Here is a 22,913-nt window from a genome sequence, read left to right as displayed (position 1 = left end):
AGCCTCCAAGCACTTAGCTTGCATCCCTCACACCTGTCCACACACACCCGTCCCTACGCACCTGTCTCTACACACCAGGACATTTATGTCATCAAGCCTCTCTCACGTGCCCTGATCTCCCTGCTTTCCCTCGCGTGGCCAGCTCAGCCCACGTGGCATTTCTCTCAGGGATCTGGCCTTCCTTGAGGCTCCCACAAATCTCAACGTTGCAAAGCCCGACGTTGGCACTTAATTCCGTGTCTCTGCCTGGTATCCAAATGCCCCGCTCTATCCACAAGCATACGTAAGCATTCAAGTTTTCCATCTCCTTCAAGATTTGAGCTTTGTCTTGTTGGAGAAATCCTTCCTTATAACAAGGTCGGGAGAATATTCTCCTGTTTCATCTTCTAAGAGATTTATGGGTTTGTCTTTCATGTACAAGTGTCTATTTCACCGGAAATGAATGTTACGTAGTGAGGATGGGGGTTCAGTCTCACTTATTTTCAAGGGCATCACCCATTGCCCTGCCACCACGTTAAATACTCCATCCCTACCCCCGCCAGCAGGGCCTGAGGTTTCTGGACGTGTCTGGGTCTGTCTCTGGGCACTTGATTTGGTCCCATTGGTCAATCTGTCTTTCCAAAGTATGCCAATCGTTGTGATAATTCTGGGTGTTTTCAGTAAAGCAAGGCACCTGCTTTGCTCTTCAGGGGCGTTGAGCCTTCTTTGGCCATTCTCGGTCCTTTGCTCTTTGATATTCATTTCCAAATCCGCTTGCTAAGTTCAAACAAAACGAAACGACCCCAAACCTATTGGTGTTTTCACGCAGAACGTTTGAGAAGAACCGACTTCTTTACTAAGTTGGTTTCCCCCCGACCCATCAACACAGTATAGTCCTCCTTTCCTGGCATCTTCTTAAATGTGTTTAAATAACTTTCTATACTTTTGTTCACAAAAAACATGTCCTGAGGACAGTGCAGGCACCTTTTTCATCTTTCTATTTCTACATATTCTAAATAGTTTACCTCTAACTACTTCAAAGGTGTTTGTTAAGTCTACCTGGGGACTTGAAACTTTACTGGTGGTATGTCTAGCACCAGAGTCACCTCCCAGGGAAGATGTTCTCAGAAAGAGGGCTGGGCTGGGTCAGCATGGAGAGGATATGATGGGGGGGGCGGTCCTTCTCTAGTCCCTCAAATAATATCATAATGTCATTCACTGGTGTCATCTAACCATCCGTGATAAGAAACACCTTTCACACGTCACAGCTTGCAAAGCGTCTTCCAGTTCACAGTATTCAATCCTCCAGCATCAGAAGCACATCAGGTGAGACCCCCGGGAGTATTTTAAAGCAGGTGAGGTTCCCCCTTTGGCGTCCTGCGTCCCTGGTCCATCCCTCCCAGGAGGCTGAGTGCTCAAGGGCAAGGAGTCAACGTCTACTTCACGGTCATGAGTGATGTGTGACTTACATCAGCTACGCTGTTCTAAACACTTCCTTGCTGTGTCACGCACTCCTGTCTTTTGCCACGTGGTTGTGTTACTTGCATTTATCTTCTCCAGGGATGTGGGCAGTGAACTCTCTGATTGGACTCCACTAAAGATTATTTAAAGTTTCTAAAGAATATTCTTCAGTTTATGTTTTTTCCAAAATAAGGAATGAAGGCGTGGCTTTGACTTCCCTCGATGTCTGGAAAGGAGTCTGGAAGCTTCTCTCCCACCTTCATCTTCCTCCTCCCGTTTCCCAATATCACAGTCCTTATTACTATTAACCAGATTTCGGAGGAAAGCTTTTCCTTTCCAAAAAATATATTTTTGACATGTGCATTTTGTTTCTATCCATTGTTACAACACCTGTTTGAGCTGCATCTGGTGTCTACCTGGCCTCAGTCCTCCCCTGCTTCTACGCCAGACCTTCTCGGCCTTCAACCGCCCCCAGCTTAACCCATCTCTCTGCTGCCAGAAGATGTCTTCAGGGCATTTCCCTTTCAAGACTGATGCCTGGCCATATAAGTTAGAGGCCTTGATATTCCCTAAACCTACGCATGACAGCTGAGCTGGGGATTAAATTCTGAGATCCCAGCTTTTCCGTACTTATCTGCAGACCTCGAAATCCATTCTATTATTTTGAAATTTAATACTGAAAACATGTCTGTAGTGGCCTGGTTTTCATTCTTTTATAAACAATTTTTCTCTTTTGAGAAAAAAGACATTTTCCCCTCGTAATTAAAGAAAACAATTCAGAATGTGAGGGAGGCTTAACAAGGGCTTTTTTATTTCTCTGAGAAACTCACCCACTCCCCAAACCCCACCCCTCAATCTTTGATCACTGTTTCCGGTCCCTTTGCTCCAGATTCTTATTTGGATACGCCTGTAGTTCTCTGGCAGGCCCTCTCTCTCCTTCCCTGTGTAGCATCTTCCTTCTTATGACCCTGTTGTCTCCAGCCTCTTTTTTTTGTGTGTGTGGTACTGTTGTGGCTTCTCCACTGTCGTGGCCTCTCCCGTTGCGAAGCACAGGCTCCGGACGCGCAGGCTCAGCGGCCATGGCTCACGGGCCCAGCCGCTCCGCGGCATGTGGGATCTTCCCGGACCGGGGCACGAACCCACGTCCCCTGCATCGGCAGACGGACTCTCAACCACTGCGCCACCAGGGAAGCCCTTCGAGCCTGTTTATTCGTGAGAACTTCCGGAGTTTCTCCTCCGCGTCACTGATTCATTTTCCCCGTGGTGTCCATCCTGCCTCCTCACGCCTCTGAGATGCCCTTGGTCTGTCATTGAAATTTTGGTGTCTTACAAGTGTTCCTTAACCCCCTCGCTCCCTTCCCACTTCTTCCTTCTCTCTAGGAGCTGCATTTCATCACTGTCCTTTCTCCTAAACTTCCACCTTCCACCCACACTGACTGTCCTGCAGGGACCGCGAACCACAGGACGTAATCTCCCCACAGAGGTACCCACACCCCACTCCTGCCTTATAGGCTGTGCAAGTACAGAGGCTCGGGGTGTAGGTGGGGCAGAGGGAGGGAACAGTATGCCTTCGCCGAGATGCCCACCCAGCTGGGCCTTTGATGGAGGGTTTCCCAGCCTCTTGCTGGTGGGCAGGGCTGCTCTGGTTCACGAGCGCTCTGCTAAGTGGAAGGTCTCAGGTCCTAGCTTGGTCTCAGGTCCCAGCTTGGTCTCTGCTTCTGGCATTTTATCTATGCTCCTTCTTCCCAGTCGGTTTACGGGGAACTTGAGGAAGCCTGGGGCAGTGGCTGACACTGTTTTGTCTGAGCAATCAGTGCCGTGGTCTAGAGATACCCCTACCCTGGCAGCCTTCCTGTCCCCATCCAGGTTTTTTTTTTTTTTGGCCATTCCACACAGCATGGGGGATCTTAGTTCCCCTTCCAGGGATCGAACCCGCGCCCCCCCTGCATTGGAAGCACAGAGTCTTAACCACTGGACCACCAGGGAAGTCCCAACCACCAGCCAGGTTGTAGCACAGGATCACCCTCTATGCCTCGGTGAAAGTGCTGGTGGCCAGGGGGGCAAAGACTCCTTCCTGGGGATCTTTATCTTCTATGCAAAGGCCAGGAAAACGACTGGTCAACTCAGAGAACAGAAACCCCAGTGACATCACACACACCACTGAGGACCCTTAGAAACTTCCTGTGCTCGTCTCACGAGGGCCCTCGCTCTAGGGGAGAAAAGGTATTTATTTCCCTGCCGGTGAGGGAGATGGCCACATTTTGCTAAAAGTATCACAGGACTTTGGAGGACATATACTGGCTAATTGATGTGGGACAAATAACGATTTAATAGCTTTCTAATTACATGACAATTAGAATTCCTATCTGGCTGTGTCCTTAGGTATCTATGGGCTGCGCGGAGCAGTTACGGCGCCTGCAACCATTAGGAGCACCAGGATCCGTGGGGCGGGCAGCGCTGACAGCTACAGAGCGTGATTACCCGTGTAATTATTCTCCTGTACCTGAGTGATTACGTGGTGGTATTATTTGTGTGGTATTACAGTTTATTCCTATACCTAATCACAGTCTCCTTTCACGAACTGGGACCCGGCCCAGGAGGTGCTGATCGATTTTTTAAAATAACATAAAAGTCATCTGATGAGCAGCTTGGCTACCAGGCTGCCTTGTGTTCACACGGAGAGGTGGCCGAGGTCTGGGGGGAGGGAGTTGGGAATTCACACCAGACACCAAGTTCATGGCGGCAAAGCCCACCCAGCCCGACCGTGAGACATGAGACGGGAGGACGGCTGCCCTTGGCGCTGTGCCCACTTGGGTGGGCTCCTGGCTGCTACGCGGCGCCGTGGTCTCTGCTTGGTGCCTCTGCAGGTCCCAGCCCTCGGCCACCCTCTGGCCCAGCATGCGTGACCCACCCGTGTTAGGACCGCCCGTGTCCTCGTCTGTCGGCTCTCCTGGACTTTGAGACTCACCATGGCAGGGCCTTAGGAGGATCCTTATTTTTTTCGGTAGCACACAGAGTAGGGGGTCACCGTGTACCCACCAAACCAGGCTGGAGGGACAGGCCCCACCGAGCTCTGGCCCAAGAATCCCATTTATAAAAGCAATCCTTTCTCGGGGTAGGAACGAGGGGAGGATGGGCTGAGAGATTCAGACCAGCGATAGAAAGTTATTTTCCCTTAAGAATTTCAATCACGTTTTTTATAGCTCCATCCAGCATCTCTTGCATGGCAAGCTAAAAGCAATGAAGGGGGTGGCCATAAAACTGCAGGAACAGAGGAGCAGGAAGGAGAGGCCAAGTCCCTGGTAGTCGCTACACCTGTTAGTGCAATTATCAAAGCTCAACCTTGAATCAGACACCCCAGGAAGAAAACAAAGGCTGAGACAGAAGCTGGGCAGGTGGCCCCCTGGTCCCCAGCAGCCCTGTCCCCACCCTGAGGCTCTCTTGCCGGCCCAGGGCGCTAGATCGTTGACCTGAACAAGGATGACCGCCCGCAGCCTGGGAAGTGCGGCTCACGGTTCCCCATTCAGCAGGCGCACCGCTCTCTCCAGACTGCGGGAGGAAGCGCCCCTCCAAAGACGGTGAGTGGCGAGAGTGCCAAAGGTTAGAACTTGCTCAAGGTGACAGCGCCAAGGATGGTGGGTCTCAGGTCTGCAGTCCTTGCCTCCCGGGTGGGAGCCTCTGTGGCCACAGCACCTCGAGGCGTCCCTCGTACGGAGAAAGGGTGGAGGGAGGTGACATGGGTTGGGAACCTGCTGTGGGGCGTCTCTCCCACTGAAATGCTAGGGAAGGGGACAGAGGGTGCCGGGAGCGTGGGATATTTCCTGTAGCTGCTGTAACAGCGTCACAAACTTAGTGGCTGTGAACAACCCCAATGTATTACCTTACCGTTCTGGAATCAGACGTCTGCAATGAAGCTTATGGGGCTTAAATCAAGTTGTCAAAGTGTCAAAATGTCAGTGAGGCTGGTTCCTTCTGGAGGCCCCAGAGGAGAATCTGTTTCCTTCCTTCTCCAGCTTCTCCAGGCGCCCGCATTCCTTGGCTCGTGGCCCCTCCTCTGTCTTCAAGCCAGCAGCGCAGTGTCTTCAGTCTCTCACTCGGACCCTCTGATAAGGACCCTTGTGATGACACTGGGCCCACCCGGATAATCCAGGATAATCTCCCATCTCAATATCCTTAACCTAATCCCGTCTGCAGAATCCCTGTTCCCACCCATTTACGGTGACATTCATAGGCTGTGGGATTTAGGATGGGGGCGTCTTTAGGGGACCTTATTCAGTCCCCAACGGTGCACAGCGGCTATGCCCCCGTGGGGCTGCCATCATCCATCTGTGTCACAGAGGAACCAGGAGGCCCAGGCGTTATGTAACAGGTCCAAGGGCACCCTGGCTGACAAACAGGAGGGTCACGTTGGAACCAACGTTGTCTCTTACCGTACCCTGTGGTCCCTGTCAGAAAGATGGACAGAGGGGCTCGGACACTTGGACCTTTTATTTCCCCCTTAGGACAAAGGACGTGCGGTCACAGGCACCCACTCCCGTTTATTTGGGGAGACTCCCCCACCTCCCACTGTCACACTGGGACCATCCGTCAAGGCCCCTCTGCCTTCGGAAGTGGCAAGTCCACGATCTCTCAGAGACACGCGGGTGGGTGACACTGGGTTCTTTGCCCCTGCAGCCTCCCTGCCCTTTGCCGGCCACTTTCCTGGGGTTCTAATTCCATCTGACGTCTTTCCAGTAAAGATCCCTCTGCTGCTGCAGGCTTGCACTGGCTTCTGCTGACCGCCACCAAAGCCCCACAGCCACAAAAAGCTGCAGTGCTGGGGGACCGTGGACTTGCAGGAGGCTGACATTCCTCTTGCAGGTGCAGAAGCTGAGGCCCAGAGAGATGCTGTCCTCTGCAGGCAGCCCTGGAGGACAAGGCGGGGGCAGGCCCGGAACCCAGGTCGCCACTGACTCCAGCCTTTACCCCCCACAGCACAGTGTTAGGGTTGCTCAGGGCCAGGCCAGCACCTCGCCTGGGTTCAGGGCCCAGGGCTGGCATGGGGAACCCTCCCCCCACCCACAGCTCCTCACACAAAGCCCCCCCCACCCCCATTGGGGTCCACATCTGGAATGCTGTGAGGGTAGGGCACCTCCATGGGAAAGCAAGTTGTGACAAGGCTGGCTGTGAGGTCTTTCTTTCAAGCTAAAAATATACACTTACTGCTGAGTTGAAAGAGGCAAGAAGAGGGAGTTTGAGATTTGAAAGAAAAATTCCTCAAATAAGGAATGATTTTTTTTTTTAACAATATAGTTAGAAGAAACTCAACAGAAGCAATGTCAGTAAACGCTGGTTGATGCGGACACATGGGCTGTTCTTTCTTCCACCTGCTCTTGTTCACAAAACCTTGCTTGCCAGGCTTGAGGACCCATCTTCCCTTCACTATATTCCACTTGGGTGGGCTGACCCTGCCCCCCAGAGAACACATGACCAGACCTGGCCAATCAGAGCACCAGCTCCCTCTGGCCACACCCACTGCTTCAGGAACAGGTCACATGATCCCAGCCCAGCCAATGGGAGTCTTCCTTGGGATCTGTGCTGAAACTACTGGGAAAGGACCCCTGCTCCTTCTGAGATCATGGTGCCAAGGGTCACATGTGCCTGGGGCTGCCAGAGGTCATCTTTTCCACCAAACAACCCAACTGTGCCTGAAACTCAAGCCTAAGCTCAGGAGAGCAGAGCCGAGAGGTGGGGAGAGACAGACTGATTCCTGATCTGATTCCGGATCAAGCTGTGCCTGAAGGAAGCCCTGCCCCTGGTCTTCACAGTTACATAAGCCAATGTCTTACTCTTCTTGTTTGAGTGACTTCATATTACTTGCAATCAAACGAGCCAGCATGGTGGGGGGTATTTATTTGGTGGCTGGTTTGTCAAAGGAAGACAAGTAGAACAGAAAACACTAGAAATAAAAGGCCCCACAAAGGTCACGTGCAGACAGCTGCTGTGTGACATAGGTGCTGCCACTCTACCCCTTTGGCACCCAAGCCTGACACCACTGACCAATCAGGCCTCCTTCCCACTGCACGAACACGGCCCCAAGTCCTTCCCATAAACACCTGCAGAGAATGACACAGGTAGGTGCTGATATCCCTATTTCCAGCCGACGTGTAGTTCAGAGAGAGGTGAAGTGGCTCGTCCCACTCCCCTCACTAATCAAGTCCATGTACGTCCATGAGACACTCTCTTCCCTTGATTTATATTTTCCCTCGTGTCTGACGATTTCTCCTAGTGCGGGCAGCCACCGGATAAACCACACAACTCGCCGGTTTCCCGGAAACCGGGGTGTTTGCACACGCGGGGAGGAGAGGCACGGTCAGCACCTTTGTGAATGATAGAATGCAACGGCCAAAGCTGGGCGACAGGCACGTACCGGAAATACGCATACAAAGCGCTTTCCCTGGGCTTCCCTCTGCCTCACCGTGGATTTGCCCCGTACCCGCCACAGAGCCTGGGTGGCAGGGAGGGCACAGTAAGAACCCCCGCCTAGACGGGGGTCCAGCTCCTCCACGCCTCCCACACTGCCCTGACCCCGAAGAATTACTTCATCTCTCTGAGCTGCAGGCTGCTCACCGGCAGGTGGAGGACACCTGGCTCAGCTGCTGTGTGGCTTCGGTGAATAATGATACACACACACGGCAACGCTCGCGGAACGGCAATGGCTCGGTGCCCGACCCCGTGCCCGGGACCCCGGAAAGCACCTCGTTCCACCTTTACAGAAACCCTGTGATGAGGAAGCCCATTTTACCAACAAGGCTCAGAGCGGCCCAGGAAATATCCCCAAGTCCCAGTCCTTCCTAGATCCAGGACCTGCGTCTCCACTGCTGGGATGTAGAGGAGCCGCACCCTCCTCTCCCCGGGGCTGCTGACAACGCCCCCACCCCCACCCCGCCTGAGCCAGCGGCACCACGCCCTCCAGCGTCATCCACGGCCACACGCCTGCCCACTGTTTTCCGTCCAGGCCCTCACGTTACAAAGCTCCTTCCATTCCGAGGAGAAGCCCTTCGACCCTCGCCCCAGATGGCAATGGGACCAAAAGGGTGTGGGACGACCTGGACCCCAGTGGAACCCCATGGTGCCTGGCTCTCCACGGGCTCAGACACCGCAGTATTCTCGGGTCCCTGGCAGCCTGGGGACCCTGGGACCCTGGGTAGTGCATGAGTTTCTTATGGTTGTTGTGGTAAATTACTACAGCTTCAGGGCTACAGTAACACAGGTGTATTGTCTTACAGTTCTCCAGGTCTGAGTACCAGATCAGTGTCGCTGGGCTGAAGCCCAGGTGTGGGCAGGGCCGCTTCCCTTCTGAAGGCTCCAGGGGAGAATCCACTCCCAGCCTTTCCCACCTCCTAGAGCTGCCCACGTTCCTTGCCTCGCGGCCTCTCCCGTCTTTAAAGCCAGCAGCGCAGCATCTTCCAGTCTCCCCGCTCCCTTCTCTCCCCTACTCCCCCTACCACCCTGTGACCTTCTGCTTCCAATGTCACATCTCCTTCCCTGATCCCCCTGCCTCCTCTTACAAGGATTACTGTGACAACGGTGGGCCCAGGGGATAATCCAGGATCATCTCCCCATCTCAAGATGCTTAGCTTAATCACATCTGCACGGTCCTCTTTGCCACGAGAGGTAACATAGTCACAGGTTCTGAGGATTCGGATGTGGACATCTTTGGGGGTCATTATTTGGCCCTAGCAAGGGGATGGAGAGGTGTCGTCTGTCCTAACTGCCTTAGGGGAGGTGTGGCCCGGGGAGGGTGTACCCTGAACTGGAGGAACACGGGGAAGGGCCTGAGCTGGAAGGGATCACCACTTCTGATGGCCAGCTGGTCAGAGGGCACGGGCCTGCGGGCTGGGGAGGCGGGCAGTTTGGGCTTCACACGAAGAACAACAGAAGGCCAGGCGGCCCGGGCAGAGCTGAGCTCTGGAAGCTGAGGGACGCAGGTTAGGGGGGAGTGGGGTGATGGTGGGAGGTCACTGGGCTGAGCCAGGTCAGAGGAAGGGTAGCTTGGGCGGGGGTGGCAGAGGACATGGAGAGAGGCCCAGGGCGCTGGCAGGAGTCCACAGTGGGTGGGGTGTGGAGGGTGAGGAATTTGGGAGTGCAGAGGACCACGCTTGGGCTTCTGCCCGTGTGCCCGCGGGGATGTGGCACCAGCTGTGGGTAAAGGCCTGGAGAAGGCCAGCTTACACGTCAGGATAGGAGTTGATCTTGCAGCCACGGGGTGGAGCCATGGGGGAAAAAATTCAACAAAGGTGCTGATGCAAAAAAAAGAAAAACAAAGATTCCGGAAGCTGGAGGCGCTCTTAACCTATCCAGGGCCTCCTCGCGGTGACTGGGCTTCCCCCACTGCGGAAATCACTGTCAATTTTAAGTCGTTTTTACCAGGCTATGGTCCTTCAAGTTTCCTAAGAGCCTCCATGCACAAGGACAAACGCATCATCTGCCACTCTTTTCTGAGCACTTGCCTTTGAAGAGAAGAGGGGTGAAATTCGGGCTGTGGCCAACAGCTGATCAGAAGCAGGTTCCTTAAGCCCGGCTCTCACTTTACGGGGATGCTGGGCGGGGATACCGTGGGAAACTAGGATGGGGTCTGCGCTGAGTCAGTGCACTCGGCCCGGAGGCAGCATCCTTTCCCACACCGGCCGCACAGGACACAGTCGATGACCTTCAGTGCCACGCGGCGTGGTCAGCCTGTGTTCGCGGGTCCCCCTGGTGGCCCTGAGGCATGAGGGAGATAAACCCATCACCTGTTCTCTTATCCAGATGACAGCACCACCCATTATGTACCTCGTACTGAGCCAGCCAGGGCTTCTGTCACTGCGATGGAGGCCACGTCCAATATAGAGACGGGGCCACGATGGGCCAGGAGGGGGGTCCACGCTACAGGTGAGGAGGAGAGAACTTTCCCACTCTGGGGTCCCCCTCTGGGCGGGCCGGCGTTGCAGCTGAGCAAGCACCTCATCCCCCAGCCATCCGGGGCGGGGGAGAAAGAGCAGGATGCAGGGGACCGGGGTCAGCGCCCACTCGCTGTCGCCGACCTGGAGACCAAGCCCGAGCCCCTCAAAGTGTCTGAGCTCCCCGGGATGGCGATCCCCCACCTCCCCGGTCTCCGTGATGCAGCAAAGGTGGTTCTGGGCCAAGGACACACACCCTGGTTTGCCCTGAAGACAGAGCCAGCCAAAGGCTTCAGTTTATGGGTCAAGTGAGGGCAGCAGGTCTAGCAAACACCAGGGCCTCCCAGGGCCCGCAGCGACGGGAGAGTGGACTCACGTGACGTGGGGCCCCGAGAGACACGTGCACGTCCCGCTCGCCACCCCATCGCCTCACTCCGTGAGGCTCTGTTTTCTCATCTCTAACATGTCAGCTGCAGTCACTGCCTTGGGGTGCCGCTGTGCCCCTGGGTGATTCCCCATCGCTCTCGCCTCCCCGGCCCCAGCCCGGCTTCTCTCCCTCTCACTCCACCCGGCCCAGATGGACGGACACGTGCACACACAGAGCACTGAGCAGAACACAGTAGGTGTGCATCAGGGGGTCCCTGGGATGCCGCGAAAGAGGATGAAGCCCCTGACACACAGGTGGGGGCCCCGAGACGCCCCCGGGATGGCCCTCTTACATTCTACTTAATTTTGTGGTTGTGGCGTTTGGGGTTTCAGAATCCGCACCATCTGCAGAAGACAGAGTAAATCCGGAGTCTCTTTCCCTCTCTGTTTATTAGTTCCAGAGGCCGGAGCCCAGGAGACGTGTTTTCTGAGAAAACGTTTTTTCCCTTTCTCTCCTCTCTCCTGCAACAACCTACTGGCTTTAAGAGGGCATCATTTTCCACACATTAGCAGAAGTTTCGAGAGTTTCGCTCTATTTCTGAGACAGAAGCTCTGTATACCGACAGGCCCAATTGAGCCATTTTTCTCATGGACAGGAGAGGACACTCAGTGCTCCGGGGAAATGGAGCACGGAGCACATCGCCGACTGGAAGCGAAGGCTCGTGCGGCACCAGGTCTACTTCCCAGCCCCCGCAGGCCCCCGCAATCGGGCTTGTCTTCCCACCGGACAGGGGCTCCCACCCCTGGTAACTGATCTCAGGGCATCTGGCCACGCCCCGAGCGCCAATCCGGGGACGGGGGTGACACCTGGGGACCGTGCGGGCGGGGTTCGGGAGTCCTGGCTTTACCCTCAGAGAGCTGGGGGGGCGGGGGGTCAGACTCCACCCCATCTGCCTCGTCCTGTGTGCCGAGGCTGACCAGAGAACCCCGGAACAGGAAAGAGGCCTGAGGGGAGCCCCCTGAGAGCCCACCCCATGGAACCAGAGCCGCAGCGGGCACACACGGCTCTTCTGTGCTGCCAGCCCTGACTGGTCTCCTGCTCTGGCCTGGCCACGCTGAGGGCCTCCTGGCCATCACCTCTGGAGGCTGCAGGCCAATGGACACAGTGTACCCCATCCTGGGCTCTTCATGCTCCCCCTAAGGTCTACCGCCTCTCCAGGGCCTCCCCTGTATCAGGAAACAGCACCCCCATTCACCCACTGCTCATACCAGAAGACTGGGGGCATCATCTAATCACAGCATGTCTCCTGACCGTGTCCCTGCCCTCCCTGTGAACCTGCCCACCCAGGATCAGCCTCACCATTGCTCACCTGGACCCCACAGGTGTTGGAGCCACACAGATGCCCATCAGATGGCTGAATGAGTGGATGGATGGGTGGGTGGGTGGGTGGATGGATGGGTGGATGGGTGGCTAGATGGGTGGGTGGGTGGATGGGTAGATGGGTGGGTGGGTGGGTAGATGGTTGGGTGGGTGGGTGGGTGGATGGGTAGATGGGTGGGTGGGTGGGTGGGTGGATGGATGGGTGGATGGGTGGCTAGATGGGTGGGTGGGTGGATGGCTAGATGGGTGGGTGGGTGGGTGGATGAATGGCTAGATGGGTGGGTGGGTGGGTGGATGAATGGCTAGATGGGTGGGTGGGTGGGTGGGTGGGTGGGTGGATGGATGGGTGGGTGGATGGATGGCTAGATGGATGGGTGGGTGGGTGGGTGGGTGGATGGATGGGTGGATGGGTGGCTAGATGGGTGGGTGGGTGGATGGCTAGATGGGTGGGTGGGTGGGTGGATGAATGGCTAGATGGGTGGGTGGGTGGGTGGATGAATGGCTAGATGGGTGGGTGGGTGGGTGGGTGGGTGGATGGATGGGTGGGTGGATGGATGGCTAGATGGATGGGTGGGTGGGTGGGTGGGTGGATGGATGGGTGGATGGGTGGCTAGATGGGTGGGTGGGTGGATGGCTAGATGGGTGGGTGGGTGGATGGGTAGATGGGTGGGTGGGTGGGTGGATGGATGCATGGGTGGGTGGATGGATGCATGGGTGAACAGTGGACTCTCCTTCAGTCCACGCCAGCCTCCCCACCACAACAAAAGAACTTTCTTAAAAGATAAGCAAACCAGCACATCTGATCTCATCCCATGGACCCTTCCAGCCTCGTCCTTGAGAACAGCCCACTCGGGGCTCCCAGGGAGGCCTGGGTCCCCCCACCAACGGCCTGCGTGCATCCTGCCTGGAGAGTGTCATCCAGGCATGGCTTCAGTTTGCAAGCGTGCAGGAGCACAGGGTGCCATGAATGCCCCCTGGCAGGCAAAAATCTACAGCAGAAACAAGAATCAACAAGGCCTGCCCACCTCCCATCCCAGAGAACTAATGCTGTGGGTGCCCAGTCCCCGCTCACGTCGATGGAGCACACACCAAGAGGGTGCACCTGGCGTCTCTGAGTGCTTCACGTTCAGTGGCAGCCCCGGTGCAGGCCCAGGTCCCAGGGTCTGGGGAGGTGTCCTGGGCGTAAGTGCTACATGTGAGGGCACTGCGCCAGGGCGCCCATGTCCCTGTGCCATGGAAAGCCACAGACGCAGATGTGGCCAGCTCTGCAGCAGCCCAGATCAGATACGGACACCCCTGAGCTTGCTGCCTTACGTCCAGTATGCATCTCAAGCCCATTTTCTGACAATAGGGAGAAGGCGGGTCCTCCCAGGGTGACGGGAGGACAGAGTAGGGGTCCAGGCTCAGGCCTGACGGCAATGTTGGGCCTGGGAAAGATGCGCAGTGGCGAGGTTGGTCCTCTCAGAGCCCCCGCTGTGTGCCAGGCACTGTGTCTGCAGGCCCGTGCACTGGCCTGGCTCAGAGGTGGGGGCACTGAGCCCCCTGATGCTGTACAACGCAGACACTGCATCTTCGACACAGGGGCCAGGCGCTGTGGTACATCGTGCATCATCTCATTTAATCCCCAAATTACACCTCAGAGAACCAGGAAGGGGAGACACCAGGATGCGAACCCCCTCAAAGCTGAGTTCCCACCACTCTGTGCCTCGGTCCCTTCCTCATGGCACGTCCTTGGTCAGACGTTTGGGCCGGAACAGGGAAATGCTGGTCAACACTCGGGAAGAAGATTTCAAAGCAAAGTATAACACAGTTGCACAAGCATGTCAATGAGAGGAGAAACACACAAAACGAAGTCCTTGCTGCTTGGAACGCTTTTTAAACACACAGGCAGGTCCTGGGCTTCCAAGCTCCTGGAAACGGGGTCTGGGGATCCCGCAGGACACAGCCGGCAGCAAGTCTGCCAGGGGCTGCTACTCTCCATGTGAGGGGAACCGACAGAGATCGCCCCACCGAGCAGTCCTCTGAGCAACAGGAGGGTCTGCAGGTGGCCGTGTCCATGGCACGGAGCTAACCTCGGCTCCCTCCGGAGAGCCAACCACCACCATGCACAGCTGGGGCCAAAACAGGAAGGAAGACAGGGACTGATCCAAGGGGTCAGCTGCCAGGGAAGAGGGGGCGGGGCTCCACCCAGAAAGGGGTGGGGCCTCCACAGCAGGGCGGGGCCTCTGCGCTCGAGAAGAGTGGCCTCCACAGCAGGGAAGGGAAGGTTGCCTCCATACTAGAAAGGGGCGGGGCCTCTATACCAGGGAAGGGGCAGGGCTTCCACAGCAGGTAGGGGGTGAGGCCTCCACACTGAAGGGGAGGGGCTGCCAGGTAAGGGGCGGGGGCTCCATACCAGGAAGGGGTGGGGCGTCTATACCAGGGAAGGGGCAGGGCCTCCACAGTAGAGGGGAGGGGTCTCTATACCAGGGAGGGGGCGGGGCTTCCACAGTAGGGAGGGAGTGGGGTCTCCACACCGGAGGGGAGGGGCTGCCAGATAAGGGGGTGGGGCCTCCATACCAGGAAGGGGTAGGGCCTCCACAGCAGGGAGGGCCTGGAGGGGCCTCTATACTAGTGAGGGGGCTCAGGGCTGGAGACCAGGTTTGGGATAAAAGGCAGGGGAACTGAGTAGAGGAGAGACAGAGGCAGAGATGGAGAGACAGAGAGTGCCTAGGACCTGTTCTACACCTGGAACAGAAAAGACATCCAGAGACAAAGAGTGGAAGAAAGTGCCTCCTTTCATGTTTTCACACACTGAGAGTCCCACGGAAGCAGACATGCCACGGGCTGTAGAGTAATTCACAAGCCCCGGCCTCACCTCAGCTGCAGGACACAGTTGCACCAATGGGGCAGCAGGGGCGGGAGGCAGCACCACCCGTCTCCCCAGGGAGAGCTCTGAGGTCCAGAGAGCTTGGTTCAACTGCTGCACTGGGATCTGAACCCGGCTCCCAGGCCTGTGCCCTCTCCCTTAGGCTTCCTGCCGCCTGAAGGGGGCGGCCTCGGTGACCCTGAGGACAGGCTGTTAGGTGTGGGAACAGAGCTGCTCAAAGGTGGACCCGGCAGTGGGAAGGGCAGTGACAGTAGGGCCACCTGGGCAGGGTGCAAACCCTGACTTGGCTGTCCACTGGCGTGTGGCCTCGGAGAAGCTCCAGGACCTGTCTGGCCTCGGTCCCTTCTCCTGTGAGATGGCGCACAAGTCCTGACTCTGCCAGGGGTTGCAGGGATCAGAGATAACATACATACACTCCTAACACGGAGCCCGATACATAAAGAGCCTTTGCAGCTCGGGCTCTTCCGCATCGCGACCAGCCACGGTTCGCCCTCTGCGACGCTGAGTTTCTCGAAGGCAAGATTTCGGTCGGATTCAGTTTTCGATCCTGAGTGCTCGGCATGTGGCATTTTCTCAAAACGTCTCAGGTGAGTGAGCGGAATGAATGAATAGATGAATTGATGGAGATCTTGTCCTGACCCTGTGCGTCTCCAATTAGGAGTCATGTACCCAAGAGGGTCCACGCTGGTGGCTGGGCCAGGGGTCCTGAGGCTTAAAACAAGAGGATTGTCCTGGGTCATCAGGTTAACAAAGACTTTTTGTTGAAACTGTGTGTGTGTGTGTGAGATTTCAGTATTCAAACCAACACTGAGATATCATGAAGTAAAGTGAAAATTCACATGACACTTGAAAGCAATTCCATGCCGTGGCCAGCTCCCCCGGGCTGTACCCTCACACCCTCTCCCCGTGCCATGGGGTTCTCGTGCTGAGTCAGAAATGTGCTCGTAGTCCAAAGCCAAATCGGGTACTCAGACAGCACGGAAGGCACACGGGGGATGCTGAGGGGTCCTCAGGGCCCCCAGGGTCTCAGGTCACGCCACGACAATGGTAGAATGCCTCGCCCATGGGCATCAAGGCGGGAGCTCTGATTATACTAGAGGCAAGACAAAAATAAAAGGGAATTCATTTTGTAAGACAGGTTGCAAAGTGGTCTCTTAAGAAGCTATAAAGTACTGCTTCGCCTGTAATTGTTGTTGAATGGACTCCTAATAGCATTCACACCTTCCTGCAAAACCTATCCATTACCGATAACTGGAGAGGTAGACCCTCCGCTCATGCTGAAGCAGGCGCCCCTGCAAATGAAGAACCCCATCTTTTCCCAGATCACACTCACTCTGGGGTAAACCTGTCCCGCTAGAGGCCGACTTTGGCCCCTTTTCTTATTCCTCCCACAAAAATGCAGCAGGAGAGGTTCGGTTTCCCAGGGCTCCACTAGAGCCTCAAAGGTTCAGGAAGGATCAAGTTGCTTGTCCAGTTCACCTTCATATCCCAGCGCCCAGCAAAGGACCCCAGCACATAGTAGGTGCTTCGTGTGCAACAAGGTTGGACCCAGGGTTCTCACCCTCCAGCACCAAGCATGCAGCCTGGCACACAGTAGGACCTTGACCCACATCTGCTGAATGGATGGGGGTCAGATTGAGACAGAGCTCGGACATCTGGTGAAACCTGCCCTCTTGCGGAGGAGAAGCCGAGACACGTGGTAAACAGAGCAGAGTCTGGGCTCTGCCCACGTGCATCTCATTCCCCAGCTGCTGCTCTTCCCCTGGGAGGAGACCAGGAGAGTCCAGAATGCCGGAGGTGCAAGGGGCTTTGGAGAACCCCCAGTTCAACCTCCTGATCTTATGGAGGGAGACACTGAGGCCTGGAGAAGAGACAGGATCTGCCCTGAGTCACACAGCTCAGCTGTGGTCAGATCGAGCCCTGTCCAGCCATAGCGGGTTACACACTCCCCACTTCCAGCACAGCAGGCTGCGCTGGGCTTGCACAGACATGGGGAACCCCATCTGCCCCCTGGAACTTGGCCCCAGGGTGCCTGGTGAGCTCAAAGTTATGACAGAGGGGACTCTGGCATCTAGCAGAACTGGATTTAAATCCTTGCTCAATGCCAAGTACAGAGACACACTATGTTTGATCCATTGGTGACAGCTTGGCTACCTACCAGCTGGGTGACCTGGACTATTCTCCCAGCTTCCCCCGAGCCTCTGTTTTCTCATCTGGGCAATGCAGGTGATGACGTAAACCCCCCAGGCATGCCCCGCCTCCGCACAAATAAATGACTATGATTGACATCTGGTTCTGGCCTAGGGCCTGGCATACTGAGAATGATCGCCAGTGGGTGTCTTACGAATTGAGAAGCTACAGATGAGCGAATAAATGAAGGCAGTGACAGGGGGAAATTTTTCCTTTTATTAAATGGAAATCTCTTTCCCTGAAGGGGTCCCACCCCATCTCCAGTCCAGCCCATGGCACCCGTATTTCCTGAGTGTTGGCTGAGTGCTAGGGGCTGTGCACAGTTGAGGAGATGGACCTGAGTAAAATCCAGTCTCCACCAAGCAGTCTGCCTGGACTGCTTCCCGATCCCTAGGCCTGCCCTTCAGGAGTTGGAAGACCAGCCCGTAGCCCCCAGATCTCCCCTCTACCTTCACCAGCCCCCGTGGCTTCCGGTTCTTTACGTGACATGGTCTCACATCAGCTTTTTCTGTGACAGGGACTGTGGCTTTTCTGCTCCTACATGCATTTACAACATAAGGTGACATTCACAGGTGCCAGAGACTGGAAAGGGGACACACTTGGGAGCCGTGACTCAGCGGATATCTTCAGTGGCAGAGTCATGAGTGAGGTTTTTTCAGCACTCACCTGTCAATCTCCCCTCCATCATTGCCCCCGTTAAGAGATGAGACACCTTGGGACCTCCCTGATGTCCCCTCACTGGAGGGTCATGGCAGAACTGGACTGGAGGGCTCCCCGGCCTGGGTGCCGTCCCCCAGGCTACCCTACAAATGCGGGGTGCCCCATGCAACCCCAGGAAGGAGCCTCGGGCTCCACGCCTACAGGCCCCATCCAGGTGCGGGGGAGTCTGTGGATCAGGTGGGCGACTCGGCAGTAGCGTCCATTCAGCGGGACCGGCTGTGGCTTGCGGCGCTCGCTCATTCATTCATTCATTCATTCATGCATGCATTCATCCTTTAACATGGGCTGAGTGTTTGTGCTGGGCACAGCGGCCAACCAGACCCAGCCTCTATCCCCAGCGATATTTCCAGGCTAAATGTCCAAATTATCAAAATAACCTCTCACAGGCATCGCCGATCATGTCCTATCTTCTTTTAAAGATGCACACGTCTCCCTGCCTCCATCCCTAACCCAGTGTTGCCCACAGAGGAGGTTCTGCTGAGCACCCCACTCAGAGCCCCCAGCTCTCCATCTGCCCCGAGCCCCCAGGTAGCCAAAACTGATGCTTCACTCCTGGTGCCCTCTGCCTGCCGGGATGCCCTGCGTGACCCAGAAGCCCCTTTGCTGAGCCCCGCCCACCATCTCATTAACCCCCGGCCACCCCTTTACAGCAGGACACAGGCTCAGCAGCGGCTGCTTTGGGCAGGACCAGGGTCTGTCTGGCCTCACTGCTGGCAGCCCGGCAGCCTTCCCTGACCTCACGCCTCAGAGACTCCCCGTTCTGTGACTGCCACTGTTGCCTCTGCCTTTCTAGTTTCCAAAGGAGGACATGGTGTTTGGGGCCGGCCCCGGAGCCACCGTCACATCTGGGCACCTGTGGGTCCTCCCAGCTGGTGACGGACGGCAGGGTCAGCTTGGAGGAAGCTTCCGGGACCAGGCTGGCTAGACAGATAGAAATTGGAGGACGTGCAGGAGATGGGCGGCATGGCCTCCCGTGTCCACTGCTGGCTGGAGTTTGGGGGTGATGGGGGGGCCTCTGGCTTGGGTCAGCACCAGCCCGCGGCAGCCCTCCCTTGTCTCGCTCCAAATCACAGTGGCCCCAGGGAGAGAGATGACAGCGGGCAGGGAAGCAGGATGTCTGTCCTTGCCCCTTCCAAGCACTCAGCTCTCCTGGCCAACGAAGGTCTCTGTTCTATGCACACGCTGCCGCACCCAGGCCTGGGCTAGGGTGCTGCCTGGGCATTTCCCTTGCTGCCCCCCCTGCCCCCCAAGAGAACCCTGTGGCTCAGAGAGCGGGGACGGCACGCGGGAAAAGCACTGAGCTCCCAGCAGAGCAAGGGCTGCCTCCCAGCGCTGACCCCTCACCAGCCCGGGCTGGGGCCGACCAGACAGGGGACGGGGACAGCTCGGGGAGCACGTGGGCTGAGCCGCGGGGAGTCGGGGTGGGGTGGTAGTTGGGGGGGTCATTCCCCCGTACTTGCTCTCACTCCTGCACAAGAAAACCCCTCAGCTCTGGACCCACATGAGGCTGGGGTCAAATCCAGGCCTCCCACCACCAGCCGTGTGATTAAGCGCCAAGTCTCACCTTCCTATGCCTCAGTTTCCTGCCCTGGAAAATGGGTTAATAACACCTCCTTCCTCGGCCCCTGTGGGACAGAGTGAGATGGTGCACGTGAAGTCCCCGAGCAGGGCCCAGGGGGACCCGGGCAAAACCAAACCCCTGCCCCTCTCTGTTCAGTCCCGAGTCCCCTCCGGGCAGGCACCGGTGTCCCTGTGAAGCTCCCCCCTCTCCAGCAGCCCTCCCCACCTCTGCATTCCAATTCTGTCCATCAGGAAGCTGTAACAGCAGTAACAGTCAAGGAAGGGTGTTGGCAGAGGGGAGAGACCTGCTTCAGAAAGCGGACATCCCGTTAAAAAGTGCCAATCAAGATTCCCTGGACAGCTCCCAGGGAATGGCAACGCACTTCAGTCCTCACGTTCCGAAACCTCTACGACGGGGCCTCGGTTCCTGCAGAACCTGCCAAGTTCACGCACACACCGACTCCTCTGAGCCCAATAACGTGCAGTCAGCGTGACCGGCAAACCCTCCGGCGCCCTCCGCATCCAGCCGTCTGGCCATGATGACTCTCTTCCCGGGACGCTCATCAGTCTACAGGGGTTTTCCGGGCTCTGCGTGGCGTCAGAGCATCTATCGGTGCCCGTGGGCTGGGCTCTGGGTTCTAATCCCCAATGTCACAACTCTCTGCCGTGACATCCCATTTCCCAGGAGGAACCTGATCTGTCCAAGTTCCTCTCTGTGACAACGGTCTACTTCCCTGCATGGAGTCAAGTGCGCAGGATGGCTCTGCCCCGGGTGCTTCCTCTGACCTCAGTCTGGGGTCCCGAGGTGGCTAGGAGGCAAACATCGTGCCTCCTCCTCCACGGAACCTGGTGGAGACGGCCGTAGCCTGGAAACGACAAAGTTCCCTGATCCCACAGTCAGGCAGAGAGCAGAGTCAGAAGACACGCTCAGACCAAGAAAACAGAAAGTAAAGCTCAGATGAGACAGCAAAGCCAAATCAAAACCAAATCAACAACTAAAAGACCCTGCAGGAGATCGGGACCGCTCCTCGCTGCTATCCAAGGACGCCAGACCAAGACGAGACATTCCTTCTCCCCTCCAGAGAGGCCACCCCTGCCTCTGCCCCGCTCTACCTGGATGGATGCCGGCCCAGGGCAGGGGAAAACAAACGCACCAGGACAAACTTTCTCCCAAGGCCCAGCTGCTGCTTTAGAACTTAATTCATCCAAACGAATTCAGGCGGAAGCGGGAAGGGTGACGCAGGGAGCTGGGAGGTAAACACCTCCGCCCGCCGTCAGGATCCCGGAGAAGCAAGGCGGCAGCGGCTCCTGCCGTGCAGAGCCTACCTTTCTCTTGTTGGTCGGGCAGATGTAGAAGTTGTCGATGACGGTAGTGACGCCAGGCTGAAGGGTAAGCTTGGTGTAGGACGTCCCAAAGTCCGATGACCTGGGAGGACAGGAAGACAGCTGTCAGTGACAGGCCCCTCCACGTGCAGAGGTATCCAGCCCACATGGTGTCCCCCGCCAGTGTGGGTGCAGCGCCCAGGACACCCTCGGGTGTATCCTCTCCCTTTCCCCGGAGCAGCATGCCCCAGGGGACCAGGAGGAGACTGGGGCTCCCTCAGGGACACCCAGCACTAGCCCGGGTCTGGAGCTGCGAATGCCAGCCTGTCTTCCCACGAGCCACCTGCCCTGGGCGGTCCACGGTCTATGTTAGCTTTACTGTATCTGCGTCTCACTGGTTACAAAGGGTCTCATATGTACTGGCCGCGTCTAGGTCCTTCCATCTGTTTGATTCCTCGGAAAACCTGGACAGATTACGTCACTACGTCCATCTCGAAGACGACCAGAGGGCCAGGAGGAGGCTCGGAGGGGATACGTTCTGGCCTGAAATCACTCAGCTGACAGGGGGCCGACTCAGGATGTGAGCACGGGCCGCCCACGGACAGCTGGAGTCCTGTTTGCTCTCTAGAAGTTCCCCGCTGCCCTGAGGCCCGTCTGCTTGTCTGTTTCCCTCTCTGGACCCTGAGTTCTTCCGGCGAGCTGCACCCTCCGCCCTGACCATGTGCACCTACAGGGCTGCAGTGGCGGCAGCAGGTACCCAAGCTCCAGAGCTGCTGGGAATCAGACCCCAATCCCTGTGCCGGCCAGTGGGTGTCAGCATCCGCTCGCCACAGCCGGGCCGGGGCCAGTCCCTGCCGCCCAGGGGGTGCCCACTTTCCTGTCCGTAAGGCAAGGGCTGCAGGAGAGAATCTCTGAGATCTAACCTCCGCCCAGAGCGGCCGCAGCAGTGAGAGGGAGATGAGACATCACGGACAATGTCACAGCAACCAACACGTCAGGACATGGTATTAACTCCATGCTGCAGCTCAGCCCCCTCCGCTGAGCTCAACTCAGCGACCCTGGGCCCAGCGCTCCTTGTGACCAGCTGGTTCAAACGTGCTGCGGCCGCAGAGAGCTGGAGACGTGGTCAGGCCCAGGCCGCACTTTGCCTCCAGTCCTTAAACCAACGTGCGTTATTCCAGAGACCTCAGCTTCTCCCAGGCTGTCCTGTCTTCTGACCGGTCAGGAGACTCACCCCAAGGCGGGGACGGGGCCAGGAAGGGGAACCCAAGGCTACTGAGGCCTGCCGTGCCGGTGCCCCTCGGGCCCGTCCATCTTTCTGATCGCCACTGAGACCGGCCTGCATGGAGCTGAGCTCCAGGGCCAAGGGCGGCCGATCCCAGCTGATGGGAGGTGGAAGTGGGGCGGGGCAGTCACCTGGATTCCTGTCCTCGGACCCTAGCACCGTGTGGAGCCCGGCCTGCAGGCGGCCCAAGCAGCCCCTTGGGCCCACGGAGGGGCTGGACCGGGCCGTGAGTGTCAGACTTGCCCAGTGCAGCCTGGGCTCCTGGGGGAGGCCTGGAGCTGCTCAGTGTAAACACCGCACCCCACTGGCAGTGTTTCAATTCCATCCCACAGGACACCCTCAGCACTTTCTACAGGGCGGTACTTCCTCCCTACTTCTTCCCCAAGCTTTCTGTTTCACTGAGGCTCCAGGAAGACGGGCTGTGTTTGTGGCCTTTGTGCTTAGTGGCCCCATGTCCCTGGAAGTCCTCAGGCCCCAAGGTCCTTCCCAGGCCGGGACAGAAGGCAGCCCCTGCCCTCTGACTCCCTGGGAACTCGAGCAGGGGCCGCCCCGCCGGACCCCCAGCAGGGTCCCCTGGGCCTCTGCCCGCCCCTGGCCTCCCCAGGGAGGGCCCGCTGGAGAGAACAAAGCAGCCCCACTGGAGGTGTAACTGGGGAAGCACTTACTCTCAAAACCTCTGAGAACTGATTTTCTTTGGGAAGGAGGGAGTCAGAGGCCCATTGGCAGAGGGCTGATCCAGAGACCCAGGAAATTCTAGAACCGCCCCTGCCCCTGACACGAACAGCTGTGCTTGGAGCTCGGTGCCTGGTAACCTGTGAGCCTCTTGGTCCCTCACCTGACACCAATAAGCATCTCTAA

The 22,913-nt window shown here is 57.1% G+C and overlaps 1 protein-coding gene across 1 annotated transcript in view; it reads right to left on the bottom strand.

The window, feature by feature from the left end:
* The window catches only part of SORCS2 (sortilin related VPS10 domain containing receptor 2), a 468,073-nt gene that overhangs the window by 166,216 nt on the left and 278,944 nt on the right, over positions 1-22,913 (bottom strand). The window contains exon 3 of the mRNA XM_049709229.1: positions 20,774-20,873. Within this exon, the coding sequence (XP_049565186.1) occupies positions 20,774-20,873 (100 nt within the window). The remainder of the gene's footprint in view (positions 1-20,773; positions 20,874-22,913) is intronic.

Source organism: Orcinus orca, chromosome 4, assembly GCF_937001465.1.
Source record: "Orcinus orca chromosome 4, mOrcOrc1.1, whole genome shotgun sequence".
Taxonomy (NCBI): Eukaryota; Metazoa; Chordata; class Mammalia; order Artiodactyla; family Delphinidae; genus Orcinus; species Orcinus orca.
Note: the sequence above shows the minus strand (reverse complement) of the source record. Positions and strands in the feature narration are given on the sequence as shown.